The sequence below is a fragment of the Chionomys nivalis genome, chromosome 13, assembly GCF_950005125.1.
Source record: "Chionomys nivalis chromosome 13, mChiNiv1.1, whole genome shotgun sequence".
Lineage (NCBI taxonomy): Eukaryota > Metazoa > Chordata > Mammalia > Rodentia > Cricetidae > Chionomys > Chionomys nivalis.
In genome coordinates, this window is record NC_080098.1 from 50996107 (window position 1) to 51013035 (window position 16929).

The window sequence follows — 16929 nt, forward strand, 5'->3', positions numbered from 1 at the left end:
ACAGTTGAAATTAGTGGCTGCTGTGTTCCACACATCCGGTCAGAGTTAAGAGCCCCAGTAGCTATGCTTTAGGTTTGTGTGGCAGGTCCTGAGGCTCTGTCTTGTGAACTGATAGATCAGCCTTGGGGGCACTTTCCCAGTGTTCTCTCTAAGCCTTGCCTGGGCACCTTACTTGTGTTTTATAAAGTTACATTTGAACCTTAGTGCAGCTTTCTAGATTTGTGGTCTCTGTGGAGTCTAGTTTCTTTTGGCTGTTCTTCCCATCTGAGAAATGACAGTAATCCCTAGCCTGCTAAGTGTGTAGAAATGCTTTGCAAACTGTAAAAGCTGTGACAGGTAGCAGTAGTTTTTTCTGGACACCAGTGCCTCAGGCCACTTTGCTGTTATGTCTGTCACCTTTGCTTTCCTTTCTCCCTAGTCCCTGCCCTTTGGCCATTTTTAGTCCTTAGCATTTTCCTGACTACTGCTGGGGCTCTAATTGTGATTTTCCACCAGAGGTTCATGTGTTGAGAACCATGTTTTGACAAAACCATGTTTTGACCACCATTGCCAAAGAGCTTTCTCTTTGGGGTCCTCCCTGGACACTTTTGTGTTGACAGTAGACAGTTCAGGGCCTATAATTATTTTGCACCGTGCTAAGGCATTTGCACTGAGCCCCGCAAGGGCAGGATAAGGACATTTAAGAGTAATTATGTCTGTGGTTTGAGGAGCTACCTCCTGCATACTTGCCGTGCCAACCTCTGAGGCCTCAGCCAGTGTTTCTGCAGTGCTGAAAGCCCAGTGGACAGAATAGTGATAACACAAAATCAGCTATGGAGAGAAGAGTTTGGTATAAATGCTTTATTAAAGAAATATTGTTTTCTTGTTAAAAAATACTACATTAGAGAAGAGCGTTTTGGATTATCAGTCTTTCCTCACAGAATCACAGTGTAGATAGTCGCTCCTTGACCTCTCTGGGAATCCTCAGGCCACAGGTTAGCAGAACACAAACGAGAAAAAAAATTCCTCTTAAATGTGCTGAATTCTCCGATGGTTTGAGAATCACATAAACAGTTAAGGTTAATCCGGTCTCAGCCTCTGACTACCCCCTAAGACTAGGACTCTTCAAGCAGAATGAGACCCCACCATCCCCAGGGCAAGTAAAGGCCACTGACAAAAGAAGCCTTGAAAGTAGTGAGCGGGGAGGTCTGGTCAACATGGAGGATTTTATTACTTGTCCTCAGTGGTAGTGAAATGCCCTTTGTGGATACCATCAGGTGAGGTAGGGAAGACATTCCAGAGGAAATCTGTTAGTGGGGCAATTTTTTTATTTCTGTACATTTACATACAAATTTTCCCCAAAGGTACAACAGATGCGACACCATGCAGACACGCAGCTGTGAATGACAGTTCAGAGCTCAACATAAACTTGTGCTATGAACAGGTACTGCCCCCATCAACACGTACAGTCACGCGGCTCTTGGGATAAAAGCACGCATGGCGGGGTTGCAGAGGACAGAGGTAGGGAAGCGTTCCTCACTAGACACAACACACCATACTGCTCCAAAACACACACAATACATTATTAGAGTGAGGTGGTGTCCTTAAGAACACGGAGGAGGAGTTGAAGTGTGGGCCTCCCTCGACCTGTGTGCCACCCAGGGGCTGGGTATGTCATGGTCACAAGATTCTTTTGAATGGCACTTCCAGTTCAGGGACTTCTTGTTTGGCTCTGGGAAGTAGTTATGACTGCGTGTGATATTTCCTTTACAAGATCTGGTTTTGCTTGCTTTCCATTTTGTAGCCAAACCCATTTATCAGCCCTGTCCTCCAGTTGTAGGTGAGTATAATCTTAAAACACAAAAACATCTAAACCTTTTTTTCCTATTCGTCTTGGGTGCTAATAATTAGATAGTTCATAGTATCTGACTTAGTAAAGAGCAAAATGAAGAACTGTTCCAGCCCTGTCTGAGGTGTGCACATTTGTGCATTAGTTATGAAAACAGGTGCAGGAATGAGAGGAGAGGGCTACAGCCCTGGAGGTCCCCAGGGACGGAGGAGCCCAACACAAAGGACCAGTGCCTGAGAAGCATCTACCCACGGGAACACAGGACTGAGTTTAGGGATGGCAGCTTGGAAACAGGGAGCTGGGCTGTGACCATCTTCCTATGGAGCTAGGCCAGAGTGTCTGAGGCCTGGGTGTCCTGCTGTCTTTCTGACTCGATCAGACCACACAACAAGCTTAGCTACAGGCAAACTTTCCTGTTTTGGCTACCTTTCATGAGGTGTTCCAGCAACTTCAGGTATCCATGCTCCGAAGCAGAAACTGAATTACTCAGCGGGCCCTGAGGTTGCCGCACGAAAGTCAAGATCAAGACACAGCCAGCAGTCGGCCTTCTGAACTTCCTCTGGCTGGTGGTCCCTTGGCCCCTGCTAATCCCTGATAGGTTGGCTCTGATTGCTGTAGCCATTAACACTGTCTGCGCTGGCCCAGTGTTTGTACCATTGTCATTGGAGGTGGAGATTGGAGACTTTGACAAGAAGTTCGGAAGTGCTGCGCCTTGACATTACCTCCCTGGTGGTTTTAGCAAAGCTCTTAAGAAGGACAGCACAGCCAGTGGAAGGCTGCTCTCGGCTATGTGGATGTCTCATTCTCTATCAACGAGAGTTTGCTGCCAGGTGACGTGGTAGCAGGTACCCTGGGAAGGGTGAAAGGTATCTTACAAGTTTGGCACACAAAGGCTGCACAGATGTAGAGAGGTTTTGGAGAGAGGATGTGTAGTGACATCGAGGCATGGAAGGGAAGCTGGACTGGGAGCAGATATCAGGGACTGGCCACCCAACTTCCTTCCTAGACATTGGTCCTCAAGCAAAGCCGTCAGGACCCCAGGCATGGAAGAGAACATCGGCCAGCTACTGGAAACATGGCTGCACATCCCAGCACTGCCCTCAGGAGGTTGTCATCAAGGCAGCTGGCTTCTGCTGATGTTATCTATCAAATGGGGCAGAGAAGCTGTAAGAAATAGACCAGACAAGGAGCTGGGAGGGGATAAACTCAAGCATTTTCTAGCTTTTGAATTTTGAGCAACTGCCACTTAGAAGTCACGTAGTTGCCCACATAGGCCCAAGACCGTGATTTCCCTGGAAGAACATATGGTAGAGACGCATGGCAAGAGGCAAGGCAGATGGTTGAGAAGAAGCCACGGTGCCCAGAGAGGCTGGCGCCTGAGCTGCTGAAAGAGGTCCAGAGGTTGGTTTCTCAGCAGCCTTGGGGCCCCGCTGTCTCGGGTCGGATGAGGGGACACAGGTAAGGGACATCCTTGGTGGCTGGCACAGGATGGAGTTGAGCTTTGGTGAGTTATTGCTTTCTCTCTCTTCTTGCTGCTTTCAAGGACTAAAGGCCACGTGGCCTCACCTGTGAGCAACCTGCACTCCTTCCCAGGACCCTTTTGTGCTGAGTGAGTGACAGGCAGGAAGCCATTGAGGAAGACATGAGGTGGACCGCCTCCAGGTGCCCTGGGCACTGTTGTGATGTCAGAGTGACAGCCATCCAAGCTGGAGCTCTCTATGGTGTGTGTTGGAGATGTGGGTGGCGGCCATGTGTGGGAGAGCAAGGCTCCCTCCTGGGATTTGCCTTAGTCATCTTTTTTTCGGTTATTTTCCTGTTGTTTGGAGTTCTGAAAGTAACCACATTTTCAAGTAGTGCTGGCAACAGAGCTGACTGGGGAAGAGGGACCTTTGCTGCTGGAACTCAGTCTGGGAAAGTGTCTTAATAGGAACAGACATCTCAGACACAACGGCTATTGCGGACTTAACTAAGCAAACCCAGTGTCCGGAAATGGGTGCTTTCTCACCGTGTAGGGTTTCCGGTGCAGTACGGAAGTTTCCCCACAAAAACTTCCAGATCAAGTACAAAAGGATGATCCTGAAGGAAAGAAAGATGGCGCTGGCTCCTATGACCCTCTGGGGGCTGCTTCCCAACACACGGGGAGGAAACGACCTTACAAACAGAAAGAAAAAAAAAAACCCCAACTTTAAAATATACAGGCTATAGAAAAAAACCCAATTCATGTACATTTTCCTCTGTCTAAAATGCAGTCCCAAGAATGCTCCACTTGAGAGGCACTGCTGTCCACGGCAGCAAGCCTGGAGGTAGGGGTCCTGGCCTACAGATGACCTCTGTCTCCTTGAGTGGAGAAGAAAATTGAGGCTGGCCTCCAGGGAGGGGACTGGTTACTGCATTGGTCACTTCCAGGGACTTCCTCAGAGTGACCCTGCCTCACTCCTGAAGAAGGCTCCACTTGATGATCAGTGAGAGGGAAGGGGATAAAGTGCTTCTCGTAAAAATGACCAAAATAAATACAAACTTTTAATGGCAGAAAAGAAAGTCTTCCAAGGGTTATTTCCAAAACATCTGATTTCTCAGATCTGTTCCTCGGATGTCTGGAAAGACAGAATTCCCCACACCAGTTGGAAGTCTCACGATTGAGCAGAGTCAGCAGCAGAGATGGACTTCCTCCCCCAGCCACGCGTCCTCTCTCTGGTCTTAAATCCGTGTGCAAACTTTCCCCAGCGGAGCCTCAGGGGGACTGGCGGAACAGTGGTGTGGCCCAGCAAGCTACATGGACTTCATGCCATTGGCGGTGGCCCCCTCTGGCAGCCCATCCCCCACTGCAGCCACGTCGTGCAAACCCGAGTAGTCCTTGAGCTCCGCGTTGGTGAGCAGCAGCGGCTGCTCTCCCTTCTTGTGTGGCAGCAACGGCTGTCGCGTGTAGTGTTCCCCATTGGCGATGTTCTCGGGCAGGTTCTGGTCCCTGCTCTCGGGCAGCAGGAGGATGCAAATGATGCAGATGAGAGTGCAACAAGCAAAGATGATGTGGTGCAGGAAGTAGCCTTTCTGGTTGTGCAGCTCAATGATGGGCGCCGTCAGCATACCAAAGCCTGCACTGGCCAGCACCAGCCCCAGCCCACCACACCTGCAGGGGGAGAGAGAGCACAGGCTTGAAAGAGGTATACAATGTTTGAGACAAGTAAGGTGGAGTGGGACAGAGGCTTGATGGGCTATTTAGGGTAAGGGCTTAAGCCTCACAAACTTCCAGTACCAGAAACCTAATCCTCTGCTCAGGAGAGATGGCTCAGAGGTTAAGAGCACTGACTGGTCTTCGAGAGGATCTGGGTTCGATACCTAGCACCCAAATGACAGCTCACAACTGTCTGTAACTCTTGTTCCCAGAGGATCTGATACCCTAATATAGACATACCAGCAGGCAAAACACCAATGTACATAAAATAAAAATAAATAAATTAAAAAAACTTAACAGAAAAAGTAAGTGGTTAAAAAAAAGAGTGGAAGAAACCTAATCCTTAAATTCAACTGTTGGTGGAATTCAGATATGGGGCCTTTGGGAATAACAAATATTAAATGTAGTCAAGAGGTTGGGACACCCATGATGATAATTTTTTTCTTTTTTTAAAATTTATTTATTTTATTTTATGTGCATTGGTATTTTGCCTGAATGTATGTCTGTGTGAGGGTGTCAGTTCTTGGAATTACAGACAGCTGTAAGCTGCCATATGGGTGCTAGGAATTGAACCCTGGTCCTCTGGAAGAGCAGTCAATGTTCTTCACCACTGGGCCATCTCTCCAGCCTTCGTGATGATAATTTTATAAGGCCTTTATAGGAGAGGAGAAGCCTGAGTTTGCATATTTGCGGTGTCACCATGTGATGCCCTGCACTACCTTGGGATTCTGCAGTCTTCATTATCTAGGACCCATGTACAACCCCCTACGTTGGACCCTCAGCCTCCAGAACCATAGATGAATGAACTATACTCTTTCTAAATTGTCAGTTACTACAATAGAAAATGAATAAAGTACCAAGGAAGTTCCGTGTTTGTGCAGGAGCCTGCTCTGGTTGGTACCACCTGGTATCCCCTGTAATTGTGACGTCCCAATATGCTGACCAAGAAGGACCTAGAGAGGCAAGAGTTTTCTGCTAGCCTCCTGGCAACAGGATGAAACAGGGCATTTTCTTAAAAAGAAACACGATTTTATATAACTAGCAATTCCATGTACAAAACAAGTAAAAACATATGCCCAGACAAAAAGCTACAAGCAAATGTTCATGCCTTATAGCACTGGGGACAATCCAAATGTCTATCAGCTGGTGAGTGATAACTAAGATGTGGCATGTCCACATATAACGGAATATTTCTTAGCCATTAAAAGCATGAAGAATTGACATTTTACATCATAAGAAACATCATGCTGATTGTACGATTCCATTTCATAGAAATGTTGATTCGGGGAGACGGAAAGCAGGACCGTGGTTGGGGCTAGGAGTGAAGGTAGAAACTGCAAAGGGCCGTGAGGATGTTTTTCTTTAGAGGGTGAGGGAAGTGGTCTATGATTGGAGGGTGACAAACTATTTATAAATCTTAAGGAATGGATCCTATATAAAATATATGTCACTAAAGCTGCTAACTCCCAAACTTCTGCAGCTGTGGAGCCAGGCCGGCTGGTACGGATCCCCATCATCTCATGATCTGAGTGAGGCAGCTGCCAGTCTTGCCTCTTCTCAAGAGCCCAGAGACTGTGATCCTTCTCCATGTACCCAGGGCTACTTGGGCTTCTTCCAGTGGCTGTCAGACCAATCCTGAGCTGATGTAGGAGATATGACTCAGAGCTCTCACCTCCTCCTAGGCACAGTGCTCATGGTTTCTGTTGGCTTCCTTGGGACTTCCCAGGCAACTCTGTGAAATCCAGGCTAAGCAAGCTGCAGAGCTGCTCCAAGCCTCCCTGAGTCCTTCCTCTTAGAAGACCATATCCTCATGGTTCATGCCTCTGTGTTTCTGCACTTGGGAGGTGTTCAAGGACAAGATCAAATCTTGCTCAATCTGTAATTCCTAGTATTAGCTCAGTAACTGTGTAAGACCTGGCCAGCTAGCCATTGGACATTACTAAGTATTGTGTCAGATTCCTAAGAAGACGATTCCCACTTCCCAGTACTTTTAACCTTTGCCTTATGTAGGGGCTGGAAGAAATAAGGAATTTCTTGCCAATAAAGTATTGCAAAAACAACGAGATGTCCCTTCCACATACAAGGTACACAAACTCGGCTATGATGAAGCAAGCTGCTGTGTTGTTGTTGGAACACACAGCAGGAAGCAAGATGGCTCCCAGTTAATGTTCTGCAACTCATGAAGAACTGGATCCTGTCAATGACTGCTGAGCCTCCTATCACGGGGACTGTAGTTCATGGGACTTAGAACAAGGATCCAGCTAAGCATTGCTCAGACCACGAACACACAGATACTACCGCAAGCCAAAGCTTTTGAGTCCTTTGTTATGCAGAAATAGATAAGTACTGTAGCTGGAATGCCCAGCCTTAGCTATGGAACCTCTCACCTGGGCTGTTCTATTCTCAGTACTTTGTATTCTTTGCCAAGGGAGCATGGCAAGAGCCACAGACAAAGTCACACTGCTGGCCTGGCAAGTGGTGCACTGAGGAGGGACATGCTTTTTCTTGGTGCCGTCCAGACACCAGCCCTTTCCCAAGAGGGTCCTAGACCACCTTTAAAAGACACTGGCATCTTTCTGTCAACATTTGCTCATGAGCCTATTACCCTTGCTCCTCCATGAACCCTTCAAGGGCAAGGGTTATTTCCAGGAACATCAGCTGTCTCACAGTTGGCATGTAAAAAATACCAGATGCCCACGGATCGTGCTTCCTAGAGAGCAATGAAATTGAGCCCATTCATCAGGTGAATAATATGAATACCTAAATAGTCATTCAGAATTTCTGGTAAATCTGGCCCCTTTGGGAAACCAGAGGATGTGAGGGGTGTATCAGATGTCAGAGACTTGTTTTATTGGGAGCTTTGACACCAATAAGGTTGTTTTTCTGTTTTTTTTCTTTCTTAGCTGGCACCAAGGGTGCCCTTTCCCATGTAGAGTTGCCATGCAGGAAAGCAGAATACAGTCCTCCATGTAGGGGGTGTGTTAAGATGCCCAGCCCCAGGAAAGTCTCATATGACACCAAGTGAACGATATCAAAGTAATGTATTAATAAATCATGTTGAGTGAAATATGTGCGATTTACAGCTCATTTAAATGTAGATACGTGCATATGATATTCAGTGTGTTTCTATACATGGGCAATACAGAATCCACTGTAATTCATAACACTCCGGCCAGGGGGAAACTGCAGACACGGTAGTGGTCTCGTAGGATTATAGGGAAAGGGAACATTCATATCCTTGTGGATATCCTAGCTGCCGCTGCAACAGCTAGCATGGCACAGTCCACTCCCACATGACTGTAGCGTTGCTGGTGTAGGCAGGCCTACTGCCCTGTCAGTCATTTTAAAGGACGGCACATAGAATGATATGCAATACCTAATGCTCTAGGAGGCTAAATGATTCTGTTGTGGGATGTGTTACATGCTATCATAAAGCGTTTCTACTTAGAAAAAGGTGTGCCCCATGTTTTAGCATGCCCTGTAATCTCAGCACTCTGGAGGCTGAGGCCTGAGGACAGTGAGTTTAAGGCCAGCCTGGGCTACACAGCGAGAGCTTATGTACTATACCAGCAGCACCTCCGGGTTCATAGTAAACAACACTGAGCATCTAGGTGTGCATAAGTTACTCGACAATGTATGCAAGGTGACAGCATCAGATAGTGACTTATTTCTCGCCACATATCCTGTTGTGAAGCAATGTTTGAAACAGTTGTATGCCTTCATTTTTTTCTATGAAAATACTTTTCTGTTTTGCCATCAGTGACTCCTTGAATTTAATAATATTACAGATAATTTTGTAAAAAAACGGTATGCCATTTTTGTTTGTCCTTAAGTCTATGGATCTTATTTTCCTTTAAAAGGAGGAGAGGTCATAGGCACGTGCTGTTGCGCTGGGTGTTCACTAGAGGGCAGCGTAAGCCCATGTTTACACACCAGTGAGGCATCTACAGAGACAAAGGAGATCCTTGTTTCTTAGACACATTAACAGTTTTCACTGCCCACCGAATGGCATTACTTTGGGTAATGCCCTCTGAACAACCACGGCCCCCAGGCAGACTTACTAGAAGGAGCAAAGTGTGAATCAGAAATAAACGTGAAACCACCAACTTGCATATAAACATGAACATACCTCCCCCATGTCTTATTTCCTCTTTGACATTTTATTTTAGCTTTTCTTGACTGCATTTCTGTGAAGTTAAGGATGCACAAATATTGCAATTGTTTCCTCAGAAATGAAGAACTGCCAGAACTATTCAGGTATGAACAGTAGTATGAACTGCATTTGCTGAGTTACATACGCAGTTCCCAGTGGGTATCTGTAGGGGATTGTTTCTAAGACCCCCAGGTCTTCAGATGCTTGAGTCCCTTATAGAAAATGCTATAGTAGTATGTGGAACCTACATACTTTCTGCATTCTTTACATCATTTGCCATAATTCATAATACTGGACACAACGCAAATGCAATGTAAATAGGTGTTTAGGGGTGATGGCAAGGACTGTACATGCCCACTAAATCATAGTTTATTGGGTGTGGGTGTTAGGGAGGGAATCCAGGGATGTGTATTGCTGCGCACTGCGCCCGTGTCTGTGCGCTGTGCGCTGGCACCCAGTTCGCGAGCTTCGGGCAAGGGGGCTGGAGGTTAAAATACACAAATACACACAGACAGAGAGACAGCAGCATGGGTCATCCTTGAATTCCCCAAGAATGCCCCCTTTATTGTGTTCAGGGTCAGATTATATAGAGATAGCCACGCTCTAGCCAAACCCACCAGAAACCACTCTCCTGCCATCAGGAACTCCTGAAGGTCTCGTGCTCAGAGCAGCTGTAGGCACTCAGATCAGGGGATTACAAGAAATTTAGGATCTGGGGTCTCACTGCTCCCAACGGTGTACATGCTTAGCACACACTGTACCATTGAGCTACAGGCAGGTGCATCATTTCTTTAAACAAATGCTGTCCGTTTGGGGTTGGCCCTACCTTTGTCGTGGGGATGGATGGCAAATCTTGCCTTGTCTTGAGGCAACATCAGGGCAGAAGACAGACATGGGGACCTTGCTCAAGGCCAGTCTGATGCAATGATCCGGACCAGAGTAAAGGGATAGGGCCACAAGAGCAGCAGGCAAGCAGTAGTTAGTGGACAGAGAAGCAGGGATAGTGCATGGGTCAAGGACAGAAAGTCCATGACTAGGACTCCATGGAAATTATGCAGACTGTGAAGCCAGCTTCCAGCTTGGCAGGATCACCAGCACACACCTGTTCTCTTCTCTTGTCTCGTTGTCGTGGGGAAAGGAAGCCACTGTAGGTTACAGGAGCTCCTATCTTCAGCTTCCAGGTAACAGTGGGAAGAAAAGGTGACCCACCACAATAAAAGTCACCGGCTATTTCTAGATTAGCCTAGCGTTCCCGAGTCACTTCGGCCTAAGACAGGGAGACTGGGGAGGAAGGATGGAAACCTGTCTGTCTTAGCCCATCTTCAACTCACCCAATGCCCAAATCCTAGGAAAACAATCTCAGGAGCCGCTGCCTGGCTAGTGGTAAACGCAGTGGACTGAGGTTAAGTGGCTCCCTGTTCAGTCCAAACAAGATTCGGTAAGACAGGGTTTACTCTGTTCTCTACCATCTACAGGGCAACAGAGTATCATGAATCTGTACAGAAAACACGCCCTTGGACATGCCCAGTGTCTTATTCCTGGCATCTTCATCTTTGTGTTTGTGCTGGCTAGTTTTATGTCAGTTTGATACAAGCTAGAGTCATCTGAGAGGAGAGAATTCCAATTGAGTAAATACCTCCATAAGATCTGGCTGTAGGCAAGACTGTAGGACATTTTCCCTATTTGTGACTGATGGAGGAGGGCCCATTGTGGGTGGTACCCATCCCTGGACTGGTGGTCCTGGATTATATAACAAAGCAGGCTGAGCAAGCTATGGGGAGCAAGCCAATAAGCAGTACTCCTCCATGCCTCCGCGTCAGTGACCACCTCCAGGGTCCTGCCCTGTTTGAGCTCTTGTCCTGACTTCCTCTCATGGTGCACAGTGATGTGGAATTGTAAGCAAGATAAATTCTTTCCTCTCCAACTTGCTTTGGGTCATAGTGCTTCATCACAGCAAGAGTAGCTCTATCTAAGACACTGCTGTTTTTACTTCACAAGGTTTCTGTTCAACACAGCATTACGGAAAAAGGCAAGACTGTCAAAAGAAAGAGAGAGCCCATGGAGCCCGTCCTCAATTGTCTTGGGTTTTTCTATGTGGAGGGGGTGGTCTGGAATTTGCATGTTTCCCCTGTGGCTCTCATGGGAATTTTTCATGGGTGTATTTGCATGAAAAAGCTGCACAAACCATGGCTGGGAAGAGTTCCCACAGAGACTCTTCCAGCCTGGCTAGGAACTGGCCTCGCTTTTCTTTCATGCTCTGCAGGTACCAAACATCACCCAGGGCCAAATGTTTTTCTGGCTTGTCATCTTGGCAAGCTGAACTTTAGAATGTATTTGTTCAATTTCTGTCCCCATATCATTTTTCCAGGTTTCCATCGAAGAGGAAAAGGGTACCACATTTCTTTCACTTTACCTTGCTGAGCACACGGCCAATGAGGCCAGAGATAAGGGGTGTGCCCTCCCCAGAGAAACACAGAGAGTCATGCAATGACTGCCAGTGGCTACCAGAAACCAGGACTAGTGGAGACTTGTACTCTGGCTGGGAGATTATCTTTGCGGATTCTTTTAGAAAGGAGGGAATTTAACTAGGTGGGGAAAGAGTAAGATGCTATGTGTCTTCAGGTTTCACAACTACAAGTGCAAAACAAGCTTCTGGTCCATCTGGCATTGGCTCATGCAGAAGGCAGGGAACTTAGGGCTTACTAGACACCTAATTGCTTTTTCTTAAATATACAATGACTAGGCGTTTTATTACAGGAACCAATGGCCAGCAGTGTTGGCTTGGATTGTGAAAATTCAAGAGAATGAGTCAAAATGAGGTCATGAGAAAATTCTGCTGTCAGCAAGGAGGTAAGTCCACAGTCCTGTCTCCCTGCTCCCCAAGCCCTCCCAGCACCAGAGGGCCTAAAATAATTAGTCTTCCCGAGTCCCATCTGAACTGGAACGCCTGCTTGTTCTTCTGAAGGGTGTCATCGTGCTGACTTCTGGGTTTCAGTTCACAGCTGACTAACTGCCCACTCACAAATTTAAGAAAGCATGTGCATTAGGAATACTAAAGCTGTTCCAGTAAGGAGCTCCGCACGATAGGAAGCGAGCCCTTCAGGAAGAACAAATGGCCAGCGGAGGTGGGGTCTCTTACCCAAAACGCTTTTGGATTTTGTACCTTTGACTTTGGAATATTTGCATTACACGTCATGAGGTATCGTGGAGAGGGGATCCCAGTCTAAACACAGAATTGTTTAAGTCTCATATATGCCTTGTGGAGCTTGAAGATCTTTTTATACAATATTTCAATTTTGTTCATGACACGGAATTTTTATGACAAACTTTGTTTTTCCTGTTAACATTTTTTTCCCCTGACGCCACGTCAGCACAAACGAACCACGTTGGTTTTAGATGTCAGATTTTGAGGTTCAGTAGCGTTCAACCTGTGTTAGGAAGAGGGTGTCTGGTAGAGGGAATGTGGCTAAGAGATGCTCTTTCAAAGTCCTAATTTTCACTATACTACAATCCCAGTGCGATCAAATGTTGTATGTACTTCATGCACCACCACACAGGAATAGGAGCTTCACTTTAGAGACAAACACTTAAGACCGCTCAGGAAAGTATGAGGGAAAGATACACTTCTCCCAGCCTGGGACTCTGCCCCCTTGCTTACCCAGCCTATTGCCTGCCAAGTACTTGGCTCTTAATTTTTTTTTTTTTTTCTTAACAAAGTCAGTGATATAATTTTGGATTAGTGATCAGGGTCTCAGGCCAGGAACAAAAATACAAAGTTCTATTTAACCGCTTTCTAATTTGTTTGTACATATGGCCGAGGCTGACCTTGGACTTCTCTGACCCTTTGGCTCCCCTCGCCCAATGCTGGGATTACAGGAAAGCACCACCATATCCGTTTATGGGGTGCTGGGGATTGAACCCAGGGCTTTGCACACGCTAGGCAAACAGCTCAACTACATGCCCAGCCCTCGTCTTTTCGCTGAGATGGGGTCTTGCTGGCCTCTACCCTCCTGCTTCAGCCTCCTGGGAGTCTAGGACTACAGGTGGGATGCATGCCTGTCTTCCTTTCAGGCTGAAATAGCTTGGTCCCGAGTCCCCAGTGGATCTCGGTAGAACTCAGCAAGAGTGATTTACTTATCCCTCTCCTTTCTGTTTCTTGTCCTGTGTCCTGTACCTTAAACAGTTCCTTGTCTCCATGCCCCTGGTAAATGAATGATGGGATCTAGGGTTAAGTTCCCACTTGACCCTGAGAGCCAGGGTGAAGCTGATCTTGAGACGGTGAGTCAGGCAACCAACATGCCCTGCCTGCCACCACACCCTGGTCTGGAAGCCGCGGTGGGGCAGAACTGATGACAGTTCCTGACACACAGACAAGGACCAACCATGAGTCCTAAGAAGAAAGTCACTCACCTTATCACTGTGGGGGTGATCTCTGCACAGAAGAACACACTGAGGCTCCCCACTGCATGGGATGCGAACATGCCCACGATAGAAAACGCGATGGAAAATTTGTCCTTGATGCTGTCACTCATCCCTGGATGAGAACCCAAAGAAGGGGACCATGAGGTAGGAGAGACGGGGAGAGAACAGAAGGCAGGCAAGGAATGAACTGGAGAGAGGAAGGGAAGCCTGGGATATCCCAGGAGCTCCCTCCTCCCCAGTGCCCAGTTTGTGGTACAGTCGGGCATGCAGTAGCCTTTGGGTGGGCAGTCCTCTAGGCTGAGGAACCTGGAGCCCTTTAAACATTCTCCTGGCTTCTGTAGGTGCCTTGGGCCCCAGGCATGCTGAACTCACAGTGGCCTGTAGAATTCCTCATCTAGAAGCTGTGCCAGGCAGAAGGCAGGCAGGGAGGCCCCTGCTGCCACAGTGACATACTCTTTGCCCCAGATTCCAGACTGCAACCCTCCAGGTTGACCCACCCAATCCAGAGACAATGTTGACTTAAGGGTACAAAGCCACACAAGACCCAAATGGACTAATTCATGGTCCTGGAGGGAGAGAAAGTGTTCAGCGATCTCAGTTCCTGGAGGTGGCACTGGGTCCTGGCTGGCACGAGGCAGCACTACACACAGTGTTTTGGCATGCATTGGGGCTGTACTTCTAAGCTCAGCTCCGTTTCCCTCAGTGTTGCACGGAAGGCAAGTGCTCCCATGGGCACTGGTGGCATAGGCTTGGTTGGGCCAGGCAGGTGCGATAGCAGCATGGGGTATGGGGCAGCACCTCTGCTGTTCCCCAGTTGGAAAGCAGCGAGCATTCATGAGTCATGAGGGAATATCCACTCTCCCTACAGCACAGACAACCAAGTCCCAACCCTCCTGCCTTCTCATCCTGGCTAGCTGCTGGCCAAGGAAAACAGCACTGGTGCTGGATCAGGGGACTGCAAGGGCATGCATGCCAAGCTGCACAAAACCAGGGAAACATGAGTTGCTTTCTCTAGTGCAAGGTGGGGATAGAGAATACAAATGTATGCTTATAGTGTCCAACCTACGGCCAACTTCAGCTGCAATTCTTGAAGGGCAAAGAGTAGGAAGAAAGAGAGGAAACGAAAACCAGTTGGTGAGTGTTTGTGGCCACTGTTGTGTGGACATAATAAAAGACAAGGCGGTACAAGTGTTTAGGACTTACCTGAGTCTGGATGCTGGCTGTATTTGCCGATCACTGGAACCATGGAATGGGTGCGCCCACAAGCACAGGGTAAAGAGAGTGGGGAGAGATGGAGAAGGCTTGTTAGGTATGGGACAACTGCCGAGTCTTCCCACGTGACTTGTTTCTAAGGGAACTTCCTTTTAAGTCTGGGTTGCTGCTGGCTGCCTGGGCAGTGGAGTTCACACTGGACTAAACAAAGACCTTTTTGTGCAAAGAGAGGGCTGTGGCCAGTAGACAATGCAGTCTGAGAGAGAGAGGACCCAAGCATATCTAAAGGAGCATCTCTGCAGAGAAAGTTATTCAAATGGTACTCTTGGTCTGTGCCAAGGGGCACTGGGCACTGGGAGCAGGCCTGTCAGGCTGCATCTCTGCTTCCCCAAACCCTATTCCTCACAGCTACTTGTCCTTTGCCCAGAGTCTCTGTGGCATTCTTGTTCACTGCCAAGGAGGGCACATAGGATACTCTGCAGGCTATCCTGCCACATCTGCCCTAACTGGGTAAGTTGGATAGAAACTTTCTGGAAGGGCAGCTAAGTAGTGTCCACTCAGGGAGGCGGGGAGAATGGCTACCACTTGTTCATTTTGGTTACTGCCCAACAAGGTACAGTACGCATAAGAACATGCCTAAGTTAGGAAACCACCTGTATTTGAAACTGGCTCTTCTATAACCTGGACTCCAGTTAGGTTGTTGTGGTCAGTGGTAAAGGGACAGTAGGTAAGTCTCACTCGGCAGCTCGGGTTAGCTTTCCTCCAAAGATGGGTGTTCAATGGGACACATTTCCCAGCAGTGTCCTGAGCCTGTCCCAGGGGAAGAGTCTGGGATGAGAAGACGCCAGTGCTCTATATTGTGCTCTGGGCAGGTAGAGAGGAGACGGGGATTTTCTTGCACACAGGTGGGTGGCTGTTTATGAGGTCTATTCAGAGCTTGCCGGAGTATTAAATGGACTCCCTAGATTTATGTTAAGGTGACTTGTAACATTTACAGAAGAGTCTTTGATAAATGATAACCTTGGGAACACTGGTAGAAAAGCTGTGTCCCACTCAAGAATTTCCAGAGTTTTTCTCCTCCTATTACAGAGGGAAACATGTTTCCATCCTTCTTATATGAGAAGTTCACAAGCGGTCTACCCATGGTGAAGTCCTGTTTACTGGGACATGGAGACTTGGCGTGCTGGGGCGTTAACAGAGCAGTCGGAGGACTCTGATTTGGGGGTCATGGGCCTAGGGGTTGGAGGAGAAGGGGAGACCCAGCAGTCCTCAGACGGAGGGGCCAAGATGTTCTACTTAAACTTCATCCTTATTGAAGCAAGTTCTTGTGGCTGTTGATTTCAGAATGATTGCTCAGGTCACGAAAAACTTTCCTCAAGTCCCATCCCACCCCTCTACTATAGTCTGGATCTTTAAAGTCTCCCAAAGGCCACCTTTAAAGTCTCCCAGAGGCCATCTTTAAAGTCTCCCAAAGGCCGTATGCTGAAGACTTAGTTTCCACCCAGGGCAGTACTAGGAGCAGACCTTTATGAACGAGAGCCTCATGGGAGAAACTCATGCACTTGGGGGTATGCCCTTAAAGAGGACATTATGACCACAGATCCCTTTCTTCTGCTGTTTCTATGTCATGAAGTGAATAGATTTCCTTCGCATACACTCCTGTCATGAAGTATTGTCTTACCACAGGCCCAAGTGGGTCAACAAACCATGGACTACTTAAACACTCCAAATCTATAAGCCAAACAAACCTTTCCTCTCTCTAGGTTGGTTATCTTAGGTGTTCTGTCACAGAAACAGAAAGCTGCCATGCCTTCCAAGCTCTCTGCGTACGCCAGCTCCCCGTCCCCAGCCTCCTGCCCTTGTCTCCCTTTTCCAGGCCTACTCACAGTTGAGGAGGCCAAGCTGCAGAAGTGAGGCCAGGGCGGTGAAGATCATAAAGAGCAGCAGGCCTCCCCTGCGCCCGAGGAACCTGACGACCACACACATGGCCAGGCAGGAGGCCAGCGCGATGCTGGCCATGGTGTAGTAGTCTGCATAGAAGTTCTCCAGGAGGGGCACCTTCACCTCGTGGCCCATCATGCTTCTTGCAAAGCAGTGGTGGATCCCGTACCCTGTCAGCCTGCGGGAGACACGCACACTGTG

At 47.8% G+C, this 16929-nt stretch overlaps 1 protein-coding gene across 2 annotated transcripts in view; it reads right to left on the reverse strand.

Moving 5' to 3' along the window:
* Positions 1 to 1185: 1185 nt before the first annotated feature.
* The window catches only part of Slc22a23 (solute carrier family 22 member 23), a 159277-nt gene continuing 143533 nt past the window's right edge, over positions 1186 to 16929 (reverse strand). The window contains exons 7-11 of one of the 2 annotated variants that reach the window (XM_057787305.1): positions 16674 to 16906; positions 14779 to 14811; positions 14638 to 14661; positions 13564 to 13687; positions 1186 to 4955 (exon numbers count right to left, since the gene is read on the reverse strand). In XM_057787305.1, the coding sequence (XP_057643288.1) occupies positions 4598 to 4955; positions 13564 to 13687; positions 14638 to 14661; positions 14779 to 14811; positions 16674 to 16906 (772 nt within the window). In that variant the 3' untranslated portion in view covers positions 1186 to 4597. The remainder of the gene's footprint in view (positions 4956 to 13563; positions 13688 to 14637; positions 14662 to 14778; positions 14812 to 16673; positions 16907 to 16929) is intronic. The other variant, XM_057787306.1, reaches the window with a different exon arrangement.